Genomic DNA, 19,927 nt, shown 5'->3' on the forward strand with positions numbered 1-19,927 from the left:
AATCTACTGGAAATGGTTACCAATCCGCTTCTAAATTATTTTGGCTTTATTTGAACCGTCTCCTCTAAATAAAATAACAATGAATTTATGCTAAATGGCAAACAAAAAATATAAGTGTTAATTTCACTTTTTCGTTTTGACTCCTTTACAGCAACAATTCACCGGAATTATGATTCAAGGGCGAACTCAACAAATGCATGCATAAATATATATACATACTATCTAGATTGCATATGCATCTCCGTAAGCAGATGCTTGTATGCAGATGTATGCAGTTTCTAGGAGTATCCACACTTTTTGTACGTTGCTCATATTTATTTACCGCCCGACGCATACGAAACTACAGTTTGCGGCAGTTGCAGGAGAGCTTTTGTTACTGTTGGTCTCACTGCTGACACTGCATATGACGCACACCCCACGCGCGTATGGATTCCGACCCGAAAAAAAACCCAAAAGTCCTTGAATATTTAGTTCATATAAAGGTCATGCAAGGAGTAAATTATTTCTGTGTGAAAAAATACAACGCAATACAGGAAAGTAAAGTCAGTTTAAGGCCAACGTACGTGCATCCATGGAAGACAAAAAATCTAGTGTATCTATTGACTCACGAAATATAAAAAATTTTTCTTTCTGGGTTTCTACAAAAAATTTGGTAATATAATATAGACCTGACCACTAAGCTTACCACATTAATGCCCTCAGCCCTTAGCAATTTCAAGAAAAGAAACTGAACTTATTTTCATTAATACAATATCTTGGACAAATAAGGTTTCAAGATTATCTAAAACTACCTACGTAATCACTAGCGCCATAGATTGCGAATAATTTTAATAATAAATTACATATAAATAGTTAGCTAAATCTCCTCAAGATCGCTTAAAACATTTTTCTCACCAATCTTTTCGAACTATTTTTACACTGTGTCAGCAGTACTTCCCATGATGATGCGAACTGTAATAAGTGAATATCTGGATTTCGTTACATTATCCAGATATGGAGCTCCTTCTCCACATTCCGTATATCCAAATGCATAATACTTCATTACTCATGAAGTGAGTTTCGAGAAGATTAGTCATAATCATAGAAACGTTGTTTGTGTATATGTCGGTAGCTTTTAAAACACCTTTTCAATCTTCAATTAGAACGTCTATTATATAACTCACGGTTTGAGATAATTAATAAAAGCAAATACATTTAAATAAGGATTCATTATATTTATTAGAATTTTGTCTCCATAAGCTATAGCAGAATCTCCATATGTTTTCTTACAGCATTATTAAATATAATTAGCTTCAAAGGAATAAATTAAATAAATAATATAGCTCGATGTCGAAATAAATAAATGTTGCTAAATAAATATTTCATGAATAAATAAATAATAAATTAGGGTGAAATATTTGTAAATACTTATACTTATTAATGTTAGAGATAATCTCGTTATCGCTTTTATCGAATATGGTAGAACTACACTGTCGACCTAATCTGTCGCCGACCTGCATAAGTACCGCGCACCCAAATATTTGCATAAAATTATATATAATTAACTACGAAGACGGCAAGCCATCTACAGCCTCACCACTTCGACACCTTGGGTTGTGAAAAGCGACTCGGCGGCCAATTTCAGCTTTTCGTTAACTAATTTGGCGATTTTCGGTGTACGCCGCCAAACGAATTCGCGTGTGCGGTCGTGATTGTCCTTGCTCTCCACCTCCACCTGCCAGAGAGAAAGACAATAGATCATTTAACATACCTAAATTAACTGCAGAAAAAGCGAACTATGCGCATAATAGTTTCGGATAATACTTAATACAAAATGGTTAAAACAGAATTCGATATCAGTTTACCCAACCAACCTGCTTTGGCTGTTGCACCTTGATGGACATCAGTGTGGCGCGATCGTTGACGACGCCGAATTTGATGCGGCCAATCATCTCGTTGGTGCGCGCTGTAGCGCTCTTCACACTGTGCACACTGCCGCGTTTGAATGACTTTTCTACGCGCAAAGTCAGTGGACCCAAAGTGAATTTGGCCTTTATGGTTGAGTTGGAACCTTCCGGATCGGCGACCACTTTCACATTGCCCACACGCTTCAATGAAGCCAAACCGGAGAGGCTGCCTTCGGCCTTTTGCAGCTTTTCAACTTCTTTGCCACTACCGGCGGCACCATGCGCATTGTTGTTGTTGCTGTTACCGTTACTTTTAGTATTCTGCTTTAGTTTGGTGCCAGTGTTGCTGTTGTGGTTGTTAGCATTGCCTTGACTTTTTTTCGTGTGTGTCTTATGTGCTTTGTTTGAAGTTTTCTTTGTGCCAACGGGGCTGGCGTTAGCCTTATTGGCCTCCCCGTTTAATACGGTGCGCATTTCCGGCAATGTAGCAGCCGCGTTGGAAGCGTCGCCGTCATTTCCCGCTAATTTTCCATCACCGCCATCCGCTTTTTTCTCGGCGGCGACTGCTTTGATGCTTTGCTCTTGCTGTAATTGTAACTGCTGCAGTTGCTCCTGTAATTTGCTTTGTGCCTTAGCGTCGCTCATATCCATGCGGCGTGGCTCTTCATCCAGGACGCGTGGTTCTGATTTGGTGTTTTTTCTATGGATACAAACGATTGGTAAGAGTGGAAGCAATCGAGTTGAAATTGATTTCAATGGTGACAACGTCCTTTGAAGGCGACTTTAATTTGCCACATTCATATGTGTACATATGGCCGCATTGAGAGTTGCATGTGGACTTTAAAAACGAATGAGTGAGTGTAAGCACCCAAAGTACTCGTAATTGTAACTAGAAAGTCAAAACTGTGATTTTGAGACCTCCAATCAACTTTTTTTAAATTAGCACGAACGACTTAGGAAAATAGTACAATTTGAGAAAAATTCTAAAAAATCGACTAAAAAATCGATAGTGAAGACTACGTTTAAAAGTAGTAGTTAAGAAGATACCACAACATCGGCAAAGTCCCACACTGCTTACTGGTCATATGTAGGTATATGTGTGTGTTTTGCTGTGCCACGATTCGGTGGCAGCACTCAATCAGCCAAACCATTGAAGTCGTAAAAGTGCCAATACAAGTACTCACAGTTTATGCCTTGTTGTTATGGACGATTTTGCTGGCTTCGCCTTCGTCGCCGAGGCTGCATTTCCTGCTGAGCTGCCCCTGCTAGGTGTTTTCTTGGTCGCCGCTCGGGCGTGCAAGCGCACTACAAACGGATCGTAGTTGTCAGCCACAATGCGATTGATGCGCGAGAATATCGAATCAATGAATTGATTGTGTCGCTCCTGGAAGGCGTCGTTGGTCATTTCGATGATATTATTCTTCAGGTTTCCTAAATACCGACGAGCGACAAGCTGATTAGTATTGCAAATATGTAATCATTCAATTTAATATATGGGTTCATGTATCTGCGCTACAATAACTCATAATTTTCGTTTGTTAGCTAAAATTAGTAAGCACACACTTCGTTGAGACGGTCACCTGCTAATAGCCACTTAACCTCACTACCAATTTAGTATTGACTTAAAGCATTGGGAAGCCACTAACCAAGCGCACATTAAGCCGTTAAACAGTTTATTAATTAAGGAGTGATTAGTCTGGCGCAATAATTACGTATATTTGGCAGTTATGAATCTTATGATTAAAAGCCACTCAATATCTAAGCGGTTAAGATAATTTCTATGTTTCTCTAAAATATAAATCGTGATCCAATCGATAAATATAGATGTATGAGTTTTGAGCTTAAACAAAAATATATATTTTATATCTTCCTCAAAACTAAAATATATTTGCGCTGCATATATCATAGATTCAAACCATCCTCCATGACTAACTAACCAACGCTTTTGAACCACATTGCCAACCCCATAAGCCTCTGCTCATTAAATTAATTATGATTAGCACATGTTTACACTCGTAAGCAACTACATATGCTAATGCAATGGAATTATTAAGTCGAAGCAGTTTAGCATGCTGCCATTATTAAAAGGATCTAGCCACTTTCCACTACACACCTAAGCGCAGGCAAATCTTTATACAAACAAGCAGGTGTACGTGTGTTTGTGTGTGCAGTTCGCTCGCTTGTACACAGCTGGAGGCCAGAAGCAAGCGAGACTCCCTGCCTGCGACTGACATTGTGCAAATCGCATTATTATAAGTAAATTAGCTACAAAAATAATTAGCTGCGAACTTTCGTATAAACAGTTATAATTATGTGGTGTACACTCACACCACAACGGTGGAATGTATAATAATCGGTGTCTGGTTGCACTAACCACACCGTTTTCTAAACTAAGAGTTGGAGCAGATACATTGACGATCTCACAGAAATCATAACTCGATGCATCTACGATTTTCTACGAGGAATTGCATTTGACTTCAGCATTTCTAATTGACTGTAGTTGTATGCTTCAACATGTTGCTGTTTAAAGCAGTAAAATGAATAAAGGCATCGATAGCAGAACACACACAGAACTAGAGAGAACGATTCTCTAACCTGACAGTCTCACAGTTCTAGAATGGGAAATTTCTGTCAGTATTTGCAAATTGAAAAGACTTCGTGCTTCAACTGAAACCACTTCAGAAGCTAAAGTCTAGCTGTAAAGCCACACAGCAAATATTAATTAACATAATGTATCCTTAAAAAACAAGCTTAGCACGCAATAACGATCACATCAGCCTATATATACTCGTATATATGTGCGAGTATGTTTGTATGAATAAAATTAAATGAATGTCCTTCCCCACACTTAGATGGCCCCTCTATTCCCTGTCTCTTTTAAACAGCAACGACAGAAAGTTAAAACGAAACGCCATTGAAGCAGTGATATGAGCTTGTTAGTCCATCGTGACCAATGGCCAGCGCGGAAATTGAAACTTTTGATGTAATTATGAATAATTATAATCTTGTCCATGTATTGGTCTGCGAGTATGTGTGTGCGTGTGTGCTAAAGTGATTATGCGAATTATTTTGCACGCATTTGAAATGCGGAATTAATGTCGTTTTTGCGTGAGCGAAACATGCAACAAATCCTGCTGAACTCCACAAAAGTGAGAATGAAACTTTTAATATTCGTTTGAATAAAGCTTAACCAACCCAAGTGCATTTATACCCACACAAGTGTAATGGGATAATATGAAATTTGTGCACTAAGTGAGAGGAATATGTGCAGACATTTATATTCACAGTTTTAATTATGTGAGATACTTATATATATATATATCTAGCATAGTGCTTTCCTTGGTTTACTAAATATATGGCATACGTTTAATATTACACACAAACACATAAACAAAGTAAGATTTATGGCTTTGGCACATACAAGATTAAGAGAATTATTTTACAGTTAAAATTGGATTATTGACAAAGCTCCAGGTTGCTTCGCATTGTTCGAGTTATCCAAGATGTAACTCGGTAATGATTAGCTCTTTTACAGATACTCAATGAACTCTTGTGATCTATTACTTTCTACTCTAACATAACGGAGAGCTTACCCTAGTAATAGATAAGAAGTTTCCTACAAGTGACTTAGCGCTATTAAATATACCTTAGCTAATTTAAAGTCTATAGGTCCTCGGTTCTTAAAATAGTGGCGTAATTACGAAAGCAAAACGGCTGACGAGAGCAAAAAATCTCGAGCGATTTATACCCGAAAAGTAAGCTTTCCTTTGCTTCACAAATTCTTTCTCATTTTTTATCGTTTACCAGATGCTTGTACCCCATCCTTAATATATGTATAGCAAGGATCTCAACATTTGATGCTTCACCTTCATTGGCAGTTGTGAAAAACTTTTAATTGCTCTTTTTCACTCAGCAACGATGGCAGTTTTACTAATATAACAACATTGTTGCAACACGGAAAAATTTCTTGGAATGGAAAACTTTCCACAGCAATAAAATTTGCAAACAATCAGCAAAAGTGCAAGTTTTCTTAAATTTTCATTTCAATTGTTTGAGCTTGCTCAGCGCGCTATCATCAACTTCTCGCAAAGAATTTTTAATAACCAGAAATTACAGCTAACACAGGTTGGACTTGTAAATATGTTGAGTGTTAGCTTTACCTGTTTACAAATTGGTCCGGCACGGTGTGCGAAAACAACTGGAGATTAGCAACTTTTTTTCTCTTCCGCGAGGGTTGAAAAAAATCTTCCAAAGCGAAAACCCAAGCAAAACGCGACAGCTTTCGTTAGAATATATTCAAATATATGGTAGAGTGTGTAACATACGCTGAATAAGAGCTTTATTAAAAAATTAAGTTAGGCGAAATCAGAAGCACATCTTGTTGTTATTTAAATAACTTTATCTTAAAGCGCTAAGAGTATTTCAAACAGATTCCTATAGCTTCATAATCTTTGATTTTCTAAAACATTTTGACTATGGTAGCTTGGTGAAGATTGTCCACTGTCTTCCGGAGGCATAGGAACACTATTTTTGGGGCAGTCAAATTGAGTTTTTATAAACACCGTCAACCCTGTTAGTCCCGAACTATTTAAAACTAAAAAGCAGTAGGTAAAAAATAAAAAGCCATTACAATTACTGTTGCACATTTCAAATAAGAATGAGTGTAGCAAGGACTTAATGTGGTGCTTACTTAATACTTACTTCGTGTTTACCTAAAACGTATAATTTTACATTTCTAGGATTTATTTACATTTATCAGAATACTTTTTATACTTTTTACAGTTACGTATTGTAGAGGACAACAAAAATCTTTAATGAAAATCCGTAAACCCAGTGAGAAGAAAAATAAATCGAAGAAGATGTTTAAAAAGAATAAATAAAGAATAAAATAATTAAAATAATAAATTACTTTCAATTCACCACAGTTAATGCCCATAACCACAGTGCTGATGGTGGGTTGGTATCAAATGCAGGGTTCTGGCGCCAATCAAAGCTTGAAACCAACTCAATGTTTCGCATGCAAGCCTACCATAATTACATACATACATACGCAGCTAGTTAAAATAAAACGCAGGTTTTGTGATTTCTCGGAAGCTCAATATTTTCAGTTAACTTTTATTTACTTTTCTCGTTATAAATGAATTGTTCTTATCTCATTTCATATTATTTGCTCTGTTTTGAAGTGTTGCTAAATAATTGTCTGATTCCAGCTGGTATTTTGCTTTTCTGGCTTTGGAATCGCTGTTTGGGGCAATGTGCTGCGCTCGCCTGCAATGTATGTGGATAGGGGTTCTATTACGTTGTAAAGCTTCTTTGCTTTGTAAATAATTGTTTTTAATTTTTTTGGGATTTTGCTTGTGTGGCATTTGCAATTTATTGTTGGCATGTATGATTAGGGGCAAGCCCGATCGGTTATGTATGTACATATGTATGTACTTGGCATGCTGTGCTGTTTGAATTTGTTCAAGCGTTGTCTTGGCATCCGAACCAACATCCCACTTCCACTCTTCGTTGCCATTACTAACCACAACGCTTGTGGTTTACCTTTGGTATTATTAGAGAGCGTATTGTCAGCAATAGCCGACTCGGGTGCGGGGGAGAAGCGTGTGAAAGTGTGAGCAAGTGAAAGTGATAGGTTTCTTTACATAGAAGGAGGAGCCCAAAGAGTGTGAGCAAGCTAGCGAGACGAGCGCAGAAAGATGAATGATGAAATGCGTTTCATACAACAACCATTGTGTAACGGTTTTCGTAATGAACTTGGTGATATAGGTGTAAATGCATGAATGATAGTGAAATAGTTGGGAACCAATACAATTTTTACGATTTACACAGAAATTACAAACTACAATTACTATTTTTAGTATTTTTTCATTTAGTTTAGCAAATAGACAGACAATGTGTACTTAAAGGCTTAGAGAGGAAAAACAATAAATAAATAAATAAATAATTTACAAAAATAAATAGATTAACCTACGAACTAAAATATTACACTTTCTACTATAATTTAGTTTTCTCTTGTTTGTTGGCGCGGAAAAGCGACTAACTAGCTAACACTGGTGGCTAAACCAGTGGCTCTTAGTCGATTTCCCACCATCCATACAAATAATGCTCATAATATTAAATTTTTTGTTGTTTCTGTAGCATTTTTACAATTTTTCGCTTATGCTGGAAAACTATTAGTTACACATTATCATAATTGATTTCTTTTGTTTTCTTATTTATTTATTTTTTTTGAACAAGTGCAGTGTATGAACAAGCAGCTCTTTAAACGTCATCGATAAATAAAAACGTAATTTAGTAATGTAGTGTAGCTATTTTGTTGCCGTTTTTTTTAACAGTTAAGTGTACTTTTCAATAATGAATTTTGAGCTTAGTTGGCTGCTGAGTATAGAATTGTGCCACAGTGCAATGTGTTTACGGTTAATTTGACTAGCACTAAACTCTCATGAACTCAAATGTTAGGAGCAGAAACAAAACGTAAGGAAAGTTCTAAGCAAATTTGTTGTTCTAGAATTTGTAATGCGACAAAGTGTAACAAAAATTCATCTCAAATCGGAGAGTCTTCTCGCGGTTTCTCTGAAAGCAGTTTATGTTATGTTTCGATTTAATTTAATAGTTGTTAATGTATGTGTGTAAGCTCAAGTCCTTTGTCATTACTTTTGTTTTCTAATTAAATTCAGTTAATTACGCTATATTCATTGGCTTGATTATTGTTTGAGCGCCTTTTTGCTCTTCAAAGCACTTGTTGATTTTTTGGCCTTAGCTGATGCTACGTGTTTCTTAGTGGCTGATTGATTTTTAGACTCACGTGCTTCGCGTCTTGCTTCAATGACATTGTCACCGATGATGTCGTCGTCGTCATCATCATCGTCGGCCTCGTCGTCCTCTTCCTCATCGTCACCTGTTATGGCACCTGTAATTTCAGCGACTCCATCATCAATATCATCATCATCTTCCTCATCGTAATCATCATCATCCTCATTATCAACATTACTATTGTTATTCAAATTCGAGGCGGCAGCTGCTGCGCCAGCCGCTGGTTTGGCGATTGCTGCTACCGGCTTTGCGGCAGCTGCAACGCTTCCTCCAGCCAAGCTTGGCGCTGGCAGCTGTTGCTTCTTATTTGGACTACTACTACCACTACCGTTTGTTTTTGTATTAGTCGTTGGCTTTGTTATTGTTTGCGTGGCTGATGTTGCTGCTGTAGCTGCGGATGCTTTTTTCAGCGAATTTTTTTTATGAGTATGAATTTGACTGAGTTTCTGTGGCGTGGATGTTGATATTGGTGACTGACTGTTATGGAGTTTTGTATTTGTATTTGTAAGATGCGGTATGAGATGCGTATCTGTATTGGTGATGTGTGCGGCAATATTGGAGGCAATATTACCATTACTATCGCTATCGCTAACAACATCGCTACCATCAACGACACTACTCTCAAATTCTTCTTCTTCTATTATTGGCTCTAAACTACCGCCATCGTCTACAACATTACTACTTAATTCTTCATCGTAAAAAACATTTTGTTCACCTTCGTTGTTGTTGCTTAAGACAGCATTGGCATCGTCGGCAGCATTTCCAGCGGCTACAGAATCGGCCGCATTGCCACTTTCGAGGGGTAGATCAACACCGTCCGAGATACCACTACTGACAACCGATTGACCGACTGGTGCAAGGTCCTCTATGGGGGCAGCTGGAGCGGGCGCGGCGGCAACGGGAGCGCTGACAACGGCGGGTGTGTCTTCATCGTCATCGTCCTCGTCGTCGTCATCTGCAATAAGCCACATACAAAAGAGTAACGTTTTGGTAAAATCAGTTCATTTTATGTTTGGTTGCTTTACTTTTAAATGTCTAGCAACCACAAAAAACCATAGAAGCATATGACTATACTTATAGGTGTTGTACGCACCTCCCAAAATATCATCGAACAAGCGGTCCAAGTAATCATCATCATCATCCTCCTCATCATCATCGCTGGCAGCAGCGGCAGCTGGCGCCGCCTGACCCTGCGGTGTGTCGTCCTCCTCATCGTCATCCTCTTCATCCTCATCGTCGTCATCATCTGAAAGCCCCGAAAGAAATACAACTGTTTTAAAACACATACGAGAGAGAGCGAGAACACATGAAAGAAAAAAAACAAAATTGTTATAGACAAGTAAACAAACAGATAATAAAATTCATTCAGTCAATGCCATCCAAGCCAAGCTCTGAAAGACTTCCGCTTGAATTACGCTCTCTGCGCTTTGGCTGCTCGACTGACAGGTGGCGGTGCGTGCTCATACAAATCGTGGCAGTGCTGTAAACGATGCTACATACATACATGCATAGAAGTAGTTTGGTGCTGATGGAAATGGTGCTGGTGGTGGTGCTACATTGCGCTAGTTAAAGATCAGTGCGGTTCCGTTCAGTTGAGTTGATTCAGTTTAAAGTTGAAAGTCGAGTTGACAATAGCACACAATCAGTGTGAGAATGGGTGAAGCATAACAACAATAACACTCGAGAACTATTGTACAAATGTTGCAAGTGGTCATTGCTGTTACAATGCTGGCATTTGCTTACAACAACAAAAATAGCAACAAGGAACACAAGCGAAAACAAAAAGGCGAAAGCGACAACAAAAAACAGAACATAAATCGAAAAGCGGATAGAAACGAATAAACCAAACGATGAAAACAAACAAACCAATTTACGAAAAGTCAACGAAGTCGTCAGCGGTCTTCATTGCAGTTGGAGAAGAGGTGATGAAGGCTAAAGTGCTGCAGTAGAGTCCATTTGAGAGGGTGCAGGTGGAGAAAGTGCAAATTGCTACATTCAATTTACTTGTTTGCTAAGGCGAAAACTAAATATGTAAATACTTGTTCGTGAAGTTATTGTGTAGTGTTGAGAAAGTGTGAGTCTGATAGTTGTGAAGAACCTAGCTTCTGCGTACACTTACCATCGTCATCGTCCACGAGATCTCCTAGATCGGGCTCGTCATCATCATCGTCATCGTCATCGTCATCATCGTCGTCATCAGCCGGCGCAGCGGCAGGCGCCACATCATTGACAGCCTGCTGCCGCGCAATGGCGCGTTCCTGGCGCTCGACCAACTGAACGGGGGAGGCTTGAATTTGTAGCAGCACAGCGCTAAGAATACACAGGAGTAGGACGAATTTCATGGTGCTGCAAGAAGGAAAGAGAAAAGTTTTTTAAATTTTTACCTTAATACCAATAGAAAAAGTTTCTCAAAGCGAGTTTGAGATGATCGTACTATTTGAATTTAATTTTCAGATTTTATGTAAACTTGTGTACAAATATGGCGTGACCTCTTTGGCTAATAAAGGCGTTACCCTCAGTCGACTGTTGTCGATACGCATTGAAATTCAATACCGAACAGGTGTACCATTTAATTGCTGCTCTGTCATGCACTTGTCATATGTACCACCTATCCACCTATTTGTCACGACAAGCTCACCCCCTTGCTCCTTTATACATTTCGCAGTGCGGAAGCGGTGAACCATTTCGGTTTGCGATATTCTGACCTGAATACAACGTTCTAGGGCATTGCCACCTCACCAACGATTTGCAATAAATTCGGTCACTTCTAGAACATCGTTTTACAATATTTGCTGCTCAGACCTCAATTATAATATAAATTCAAGAAGTAGTGTATAAAGCAATGCCTGTCATTATATTAAGAGTTGTAGACTTGCATTGTGGGGCTTTAAAGAGCGCGCGGATATTTCCGGAATTATCAATTGTTTACGAAAAACTTTTCGCTCAATAATTTTATCGCGCACCTCCATCGGTGCTGACACACATTTGCTGCTGCCACTTGGCCCAGTGCCTCAAAAACCACATATTTGACACACACACACATGCATTCGGTATGCGAGTGCATTACTCCGTGTGCAATCGGGCGACTTTCTTTTAAAACATGAACACGAATAAAAGCAAACAAGCGCTGGAATGTGAGTGAGTGTGTGTGTGTTAATGAATATTGTTGTTGCAATGGTTTTGCAGTCAACGCTGCTTGCGGCAACGCGGCAGAAAAGTGAAATGAAAACCAAAGCATTTATCAAATTACAATTGAATTGATATGGCAATTAGGACTTAAATATGATTGGCATTTACATAAAATCTGTTTACACACACACACACATGTGTGTCTATATCGACCTCAACTCGCTTACACTTTTTATGTTGTGAACATCAGTGGCCTCAACGCCGGCATAAATGGTTGGCAATGCTTATATCTATGTATACATCTATGCATATTAATGCACATATGTATGTTTATGTCTATAGGTGCATATGTATGTATGTATGTGCATAAGTGACATGAGAAACTGGCAGAACTGGCTTTCGTTGTTGTTGATGTTCGGCGCTTGGCTTGAAAGAAGTGAAAGTCCATGGCCTATGGTTTTTGTTGTTTTGCAGTTAGCAGCGATAAGAGAAAACCGTCGTTAGCTAAAAAGTATCGGACGTTTTCGAAAATCCATACGCGTTTACATTACCATTTATATCATATTGTAAGTGAGATCTTTAGGCTTGCAAGCCAATTAGTGCCAAATATTTTCACCCTGTTGTTTGTTTTGTTTTTGCATTTTTATATACAGTAGTTTGAATGAAGTAAATTTTCCTTCGAAATCGGAATCCTTCTTTTTGGTGCTCGTTTAAATTGCGTATACCCCTCACAAGTGTGCTTTGAGGTAATTATGTGCTTTGGGTTGGATAATCTTCAATGTTACACATGTTCAGTTTACTTATTGCAACTGGTTTCTGCCAGGGAAACTTCATAAGGCCTCTAGTTTATTTGTGTGTGAGACTTTTTATATACGTTAATTGAGCTTGTTAAAAGCTGCATCGCTTTTGGTGTCGAGAAACGGTGCCACTTTTTTGTTAAATTTAAGTTTTTCACGCTACATCTTAAGCTAATTGACAAAGTTGTAATACCAATTTGAACTTAAACACACTCATACATATATGCATACAGCAAGTATATACATACGCACATTTGGAAGTATTTCCCTATAAAGACGTGTGTGTGTGTCACGAGTTGCTTGAGATGCCATCTTCCACAACACAAAAACATGCGAGTTTCAGCAAAACAAAACTCGAAAAGCCAAGTACCTACTAAAACCGTTAATACTACAATATATGTGCTCACACAGTGACACACACCCAACAAAACGTTGCAGCCGCATCTTAGTTGAGTCACGCGAGGGCGACTCCCACCATCGGATGCTTAGGAAACTTAGCCAACTGTTACCACTTACTGTAACTTTCCTGCGTACATGTGCGCGGGTCTATGTGTGTGCACATATTGCACATCCACTATCAGCGCGGATGCCACTGGCATGCTTGTGCAGAGGCAGCTGCAGTGGACAATGTTCCTGACAACTTCGCCGTTTGTTTTGTATCAGAGACTCTTAATAATATTGCGTGCAGTTCAATATAAAGTGCTTTACTACTCAAGTATCTGCTTGCGCATGCAGTGGTGCGGACCGTTGTGCGACAGGCACTCTTCGGTATGTTTTAAAATAAAAGTATATTAGAAAAGTTTACCGAGCAAGTCTTGCGGTTGGAGCGCTGCTGGCACAAATGGACCAAGCGTTAGTTTACAGCTATAAAATTCGGTATCTGCTATTGACTTGACCTGGAGCACTAAAATTAATTGATATAATCGCAGATAGCAAGTGCGTGTTTAAGGAAAGGGGAAACCACAGATACCGCAGATTATAGGAAAATTCAAAATAAGTTTCGCAATATAATTCGCTTTTCATTTAACTAATTCACTCATAATGTTTAACTTTCTGTGCACAAAGCCTTTCAAACTTTGCAGATTTTCAAAATTATTTTAAAAAATTATGTATTTGGATTTTAAATTAAAAAAAAACACTATTGTCGTTGCATAACAAATTGTCAGTACACCCTACACCCCAAAGCCTTTCGATAAATAGCGAAGAAATTCTTTCTAAAGGGCCATTAGATTCCACAGCCACTAATCCTTTAAGCAAAAAGCCACAATAGAGCACAAAATCAAACGAAAATGTATAGAGTATTGTCTCCTGCAAAGTATGTCGATATTGGCGAAACTTTTTACGGAATTGCATCATGTGATGCCTGATGGACTTGAAACTATTGCAAAACTTTAAGTCTCGCACTTGTTAACGGTATTATTTCATGATATTTATTTTAAGCACAGTCACACGCCCCGCTCTTTCAACTTATTCCCTTGTAAATAGCTATCGATGAACTTGTTTTGCAAATGCTGGAGTTAAGAAGTCTGCCTTCCGCGCGACACCCAAGAGCAAAGGTGTGGCGCTAGTAAAATGGCACTTAAAGCAGCAACCCATTGCGTCGCCCCTGCGATAGATAAAGCGACCGCGTCATCGGCTCTCGTCTTGTGTTGATGGAGCGCGAATAATGACAATGGGAATGGCGATCGCAGCGAATCGTGGTTGCAGCAATGAGTTTGGCGCCTGCAGAATTTGATAATTTGCTAGGGGCCACAGGCAGCAGCCAGCAGGCTTCGCCATTGTGTCGCTGTCAACTGGTGTTGGCGCACATTGACGACACGGAATGCGGACACACGTTGCGGGAATTAAGGTGAAAATGGTTGTTGATGTGCTTGCTGTTGTTGTTGGCTTCTATGATGTTTATTTCTGTTGTTTTCGTTCCATTTTACGTTGATACTTTTAGCCTCTGATGTTGCCGTTGAGACTCTTACGCCACTTGCAAATACCGTAAATGGCATGTTGCAGGCGTGCACTGTCGTTGCATGCATCATTTATAGTCCCTTGTTGTTTTCATTGTTGTCGTCATCGTTGCTGAAGCATAGTGTAAACACTATAATTAAAACAACAACAATTTGGAAAGTGCAAGCGTCGATTTGGGTGTAGATAACGCCACGCTCGCACACACACTTGCTCACTTTAACCAAGTTTGTATACTTGTATGTGCGCGGATGTATGCAGTAAAGTGGGTTAAACAAGTCGGTATCTGTGTACGTCATTATGTGTGTGTGCGTATGTGTGTAGATGTGTGCGAAAATTGCACAAAACCCAAAAGAACAAAATCAAAGTACTGAAAATAAGACAAAGAAAACTTTTGTTACACAGTTGGGACACTTGGGCGTATACGCAATGTCAGCACAACACCGCCGTCTCAGCAAAGTTTCAAATAAGCAATGTGCGGCGTTGAGGGTGCCGAGCGTGGAAGCGCCTGGAGTGCTGCGTACGGTGTCTGTGTAAGAAGCGTGAATGAAACTGCAAATTGTGCTTGTTCCTTGCTTGTTAAACTTAAAATGCATTACAACAACAGCAATGGCAGTGCGGAATACAAGTGAAAAATAAATAAACGCGCCATTTTACATGCGAACAAATACAGAAAGATGCATACTAACATAATAGCCCAGTTGAACACATGCACGCATCGCCGGGGCACTACAATTCTTTGAAGAACACTTGTCGCGTAAGTATTACCGATGCACATTGAAGAAGTCTTCAGCGGATAAAGCGAGGAAACTGCTGTTGTTTAAAGGGTCTTCATGCTCTAAAACTTCGCTTCGAAAATTTTCACTGGGAGATATTCTTAACTCTCAGTTAACGGAAACTTCAAGCACAAATAAGACACACCCTAATATGCCTTTCATTGAATCATAAGAAAGTTGCCGCTTTCTTCATTTAACACCAATTCTTCTCAATAAGTTGTTCATTTTATGCCATTTTTGCACTTTTTGCCCCTGTTGCTCATTAAGATTCTGAGGCGCTACAAAAAATGCACACGAACCACAGAAATTCTGCGCATTTTTCTCTCACATGTCTACTCATTGTTGTTTAAAGGGTCTTCATGCTCTAAAACTTCGCTTCGAAAATTTTCACTGGGAGATATTCTTAACTCTCAGTTAACGGAAACTTCAAGCACAAATAAGACACACCCTAATATGCCTTTCATTGAATCATAAGAAAGTTGCCGCTTTCTTCATTTAACACCAATTCTTCTCAATAAGTTGTTCATTTTATGCCATTTTTGCACTTTTTGCCCCTGTTGCTCATTAAGATTCTGAGGCGCTACAAAAAATGCACACGAACCACAGAAATTCTGCGCATTTTTCTCTCACATGTCTACTCATTACCCCCCACACTAGCGCTCAACAAAAGAAGCATAAACAGTTAGGGTTATAGGTATATCATACGCAAAGTACCAAATTTCGTATTCCACAAAGTTCGCTCCGACGCCCCGCAGCTTCTGTTTGTGCGGGGAAGCAAGTTCAAATTGCGAAGCGAGTGCACTTAATGTGAATCTTCCAACACACTCTCTCAGTAAGCGATCCGGCGATAAGCGAATGTGCGCATACATTACATTCGTTTGTAAACTGGGTGCATAATAAAGCTGAGAAATGCGCTGGGCCCCAGGAATTATGGCTGCAAACGGAGAAAAGTGAAACAATTGAAGCTCCTCAGGTATATGGAGGATGCCAGTAAATCTATACTCCTACTGGTAATCACTAAAGAAACCATAGCGCTGTGTCCAAGAACTCTTTTTATTCAAACGGCACTTCGGGCTTTTGACTGTGTCAACAGATCTTTTTAAGATTAAGGCGCTTCCTTCGAAAAAGGAATCTAATATAATAGGATCACACTATTGCCTTCTATATGCCAGTTTTTGAATCTCTAAAGGTAGAAATAAACTTTCTTTGGCAACCAGCATTCATATTTACTCGTACATTTGATCGCTTCACTGCCTAAGTAAATCGCTTTGTTTTGTGGGTTCGCTAACTAAGATGTTGAAGCTGCCTAAACATTAAAATCTAGACCGCATACAAGCCAAGCGAGCGTGAAGAATGTGAGTACATTTAGCCAACGGCGCGCTGACGGAAAAATTCTTAGCTCCGCACTTGAGTGGCAATACAAATAATTGTAACACATGAAAAGACTCGCTGTTGGTAGATTTGTACTTTCACAACTGTTCGCACATATGTGTGTTCATAAGACCATATATACTTCTTAAATGTGGGTCAACTGCAACTGCACACGACCAACTAAAGTGGCAACAACAAAAGAAGCACAACTTAAGAAATTGAATTGTCTTAAGCCGTGCGAGACGGACGCCAGGAATTGAAGCTTGGCCATTGTTTGTATAGCGAAATTAAGATGACTACTTATTTCGCGCCCTTTTTGAACGAACAAATACGAGCAAAGCTTTAAAAAAATAACGACACGATGCATGCTTCAGCTGAGAAACTTTTAATGCAAGAGCTAAAGAATGAAAAGAGCATTTGGAGAGTGGCTGAGTGGCTGCTAAGTGCAAGCCTGGTAGTAAAAATCGCGGAACCTGTTGCTCACATATACGCCGTTATAGAAGTACTTATCCATGCCACGGTCCATGGTGTCGAAATTCTGCATAAAAAGTTTTTTTGCCAATGCTTCGTTTTTTTAGTTTCTTCAAATCGTCTTCTGCCCTGAGTTCCACTTACGGTATATAACACGTACGAATATTTTATTTATAAGGCATTTGATGTTCTAGAATCACTAGTGATATACAATACATTCATATGAATTTATACACATACATATATTTATGTAGACCGTTCCAAGTGTGGTTCGTGAAAGTGCCCGAAGAACGAATTCAGTAAAATTAACGCAACCCTTTAAATTTCATTAAATACGACAATAATAGCAAATATAAAAAATTAAAAAAACTATGCAATTTCGTGAAAAGTGGGTCAGTATTGACGGTCAACGCCGTATGGCAGGCGTCGCCCATTGACAACTTCGTACACTAACCGGCAATGGCGTTATGGGGCACTGTGGTCGCGCATGCTCAGCACGCTAATGAGTTGAAAGCCCGCAAACTTCCACACAAACCTTACATAAGTAGAAACATGGTCATGCACTTGGACTTGAGTGCTGTGAAGAGCATTTCTTTCGTCTATCGAACCAGTTCGAACGCACCCAATTCGTAACACTTTCTTCTGACTTTACAATTCCTCTTGGTACGTTCATAAATGTGCAGACTTCTGTGTGTGTATTTTTATGGGCATAAGCGATTCGGAATTCCATTTCGCTAGGTTATTTACGAGCGTTTTAAGTAATTGTATATCTGTGTCGTTTTGAGTCGTTTGTGATGGCTTGAACGTGGTCGAAAGTGCCCCCCGCGGGTAGTGCACATAAGTATGTACATGTGTTCGAAATTTACTTTAGCACGTGTATAAACTTAAGCGCACTTAAGCAGTACAAGTGGAAAATAATGAAAAAAAAAATCGACAAGGCCCACCAAAGGTTTGTAATTTATTCTAATTCAGCATAGTAGGCAAATATTAATTATTACTGCATTTAAGATGTTATTTTGATAGTCTCTTTTATCACGTCAATAAATATTGTACATTGAGAAACATTTTCCAAAACATTTCAAAACATTTGTTTTTGTGTATTTACGTTTTTTTGTGACAATGCCTTTTCACTAATTTTTTTCAGTAGCTTTCTTAATCAGCTCAAATATGTTGTAATATCTACCTTTCTCCTAATTGTATTTATTCAAACTGTGGATTACGGAAAATCGTCGATAGCAGCCGATTTCACAACAAAAATTTCCTTTAATCGAAAATATTACCCGCTTAAACTTCTACGAAAAAGCACTATTGTTTTGGGTCAATATGGCTTTAAAGCTTATCACTCGTGTGGTTTTTGAAAACTGTTAAACCTTTGCCACAAACACTGCACTCTTGGCCGATTGCCGCACGACTAACGTCAGTAAAAGTTTTCTCTTACGGTTTTTACTGCTTTTTAGCCAACCGAGTTGACTGCGACTGCGCAGCTGGTTTTCAAACAGTATATATGTATATGTATGTGTGTGTAGCTGTGTGTGCGTATATTTAAATTAGACTTTCTTGCTGTCGCTGCTGTAAGTATGTAGCTCTTTACCTTTCTTCGGGAACTGGTTACCACAACGATCGAGTGTGTTTTGTGCGTAGTAGACAGCAACAATACCGCGTATGTGTGTAAGTAAGTAACGTAACGCGTCTTCTTTTCGACGCTTATTCGTTTTTGAATTATCCAATTGGCTACTTCAGGCTTATTGTTGGTTGAGTATTCGATTTGTTGTTAGCGACGCGACGAGCATGCGCACAACTGTTCAACACGAGCTTAAGTCTGCAACTGATCGGTGTTCGTAATTTGATTTACCATAACACCACGCTCGTTATGCCTTCACCGCTGCCAAGGTGTTGATTTTCTTTTTTTGCTGGCGCACTTCACACCTTGCCGCAGTTCGGCCGCTTGCTATTTGGGTTCGCACAAGCGTCAACGGCGTCGGCAGCGGCGGCTTAAGCACTTCGATGTAAATATAATTGGCTTTCCGACTTGGCGTCTGATCAGCAACATTTTACAGTTAAGTGCATGTTGCGCGCTGAAATGGAGACGCGAATGATGCGGTCTTACACTAACACCGGGGGAACTCTGAAGCGCACAGCGGCATGAGAGCATGATAAGTGCAACTAGACTGCAATGATATTATTTCATGAAATTGTTCATAAAGTAATCTCAAAGTGTTCCCACTTTTTTAATAAGAATTATTTATGCAACCTTGTGTGAGCCTTTACGAATACTCTGCAATCACTTTCTCCTTCATGTTGTGCCAATATGTGTTTCAACATGGTCTTTTTTGCAATAATTCCCTAATTGCAAACGGGTATACTACATGCGGAAATCGCAGATGATTCCAGGTGAGTTATACAGTTGCATATGCGTATATATGTGTGTGTAAGGCACATCCCTCTGACATAAAAAGCTACATATTTACAGAAACCATAATTACAACAAACATCACTTATTATGGCGCCAGTAAACAAAGAGAAATCGTTGGCTTTCGCACATATGTGCGAGTCCAGCGTGAATAAGTTAGGTTCCAAAAAGCTAGAAACACGCGTATATCAATTGAGGTAGTGCATATCTGCTCTTGAATATCATTTCGGTGTTATTTGGTCATGTCTAATCGCACTACATTCAATCCCAGTACTTACTAATATCAAAAGTTGTTTCAATAGCGTTTGCCTCATA

General features: G+C 39.1%; 1 protein-coding gene across 6 annotated transcripts; it reads right to left on the reverse strand.

The window, feature by feature from the left end:
- Nucleotides 1-1,193: 1,193 nt before the first annotated feature.
- Nucleotides 1,194-19,040, reverse strand: ect (ectodermal). Of its 6 annotated transcripts, XM_036364027.2 has the most exons (8): nt 18,794-19,039; nt 10,822-11,048; nt 9,796-9,972; nt 9,418-9,657; nt 8,695-8,799; nt 3,071-3,317; nt 1,854-2,586; nt 1,194-1,714 (listed from the first exon to the last, which is right to left on the reverse strand). In XM_036364027.2, exons 2-8 carry the CDS (start codon nt 11,042-11,044, stop codon nt 1,565-1,567), a joined length of 1,875 nt encoding a protein of 624 aa, XP_036219920.2. In that variant the 5' UTR covers nt 11,045-11,048; nt 18,794-19,039; the 3' UTR covers nt 1,194-1,564. The 6 variants fall into 6 exon arrangements, with proteins under 6 accessions (XP_036219920.2, XP_036219916.2, XP_036219918.2 ...); XM_036364023.2 differs by having other exon boundaries at nt 8,695-9,657; nt 18,794-19,040; XM_036364025.2 differs by having other exon boundaries at nt 8,695-9,657; nt 9,796-9,948.
- Nucleotides 19,041-19,927: the final 887 nt, after the last annotated feature.

This window comes from Bactrocera oleae, chromosome 6 (assembly GCF_042242935.1).
Source record: "Bactrocera oleae isolate idBacOlea1 chromosome 6, idBacOlea1, whole genome shotgun sequence".
Taxonomy (NCBI): domain Eukaryota; kingdom Metazoa; phylum Arthropoda; class Insecta; order Diptera; family Tephritidae; genus Bactrocera; species Bactrocera oleae.

Bases quoted from the DNA above. Each gene is read 5' to 3' on its own strand.
- ect (XM_036364023.2), bottom strand. From the start codon at position 11,044: ATGAAATTCGTCCTACTCCTGTGTATTCTTAGCGCTGTGCTGCTACAA. The intron at 9,658-9,795 runs GTGCGTACAACA...GGCTTATTGCAG, and splicing joins GTTCGATGATATTTTGGGAG to ATGACGACGACGAGGACGAT. The intron at 1,715-1,853 runs GTTGGTTGGGTA...TCTCTCTGGCAG, and splicing joins AGGTGCAACAGCCAAAGCAG to GTGGAGGTGGAGAGCAAGGA.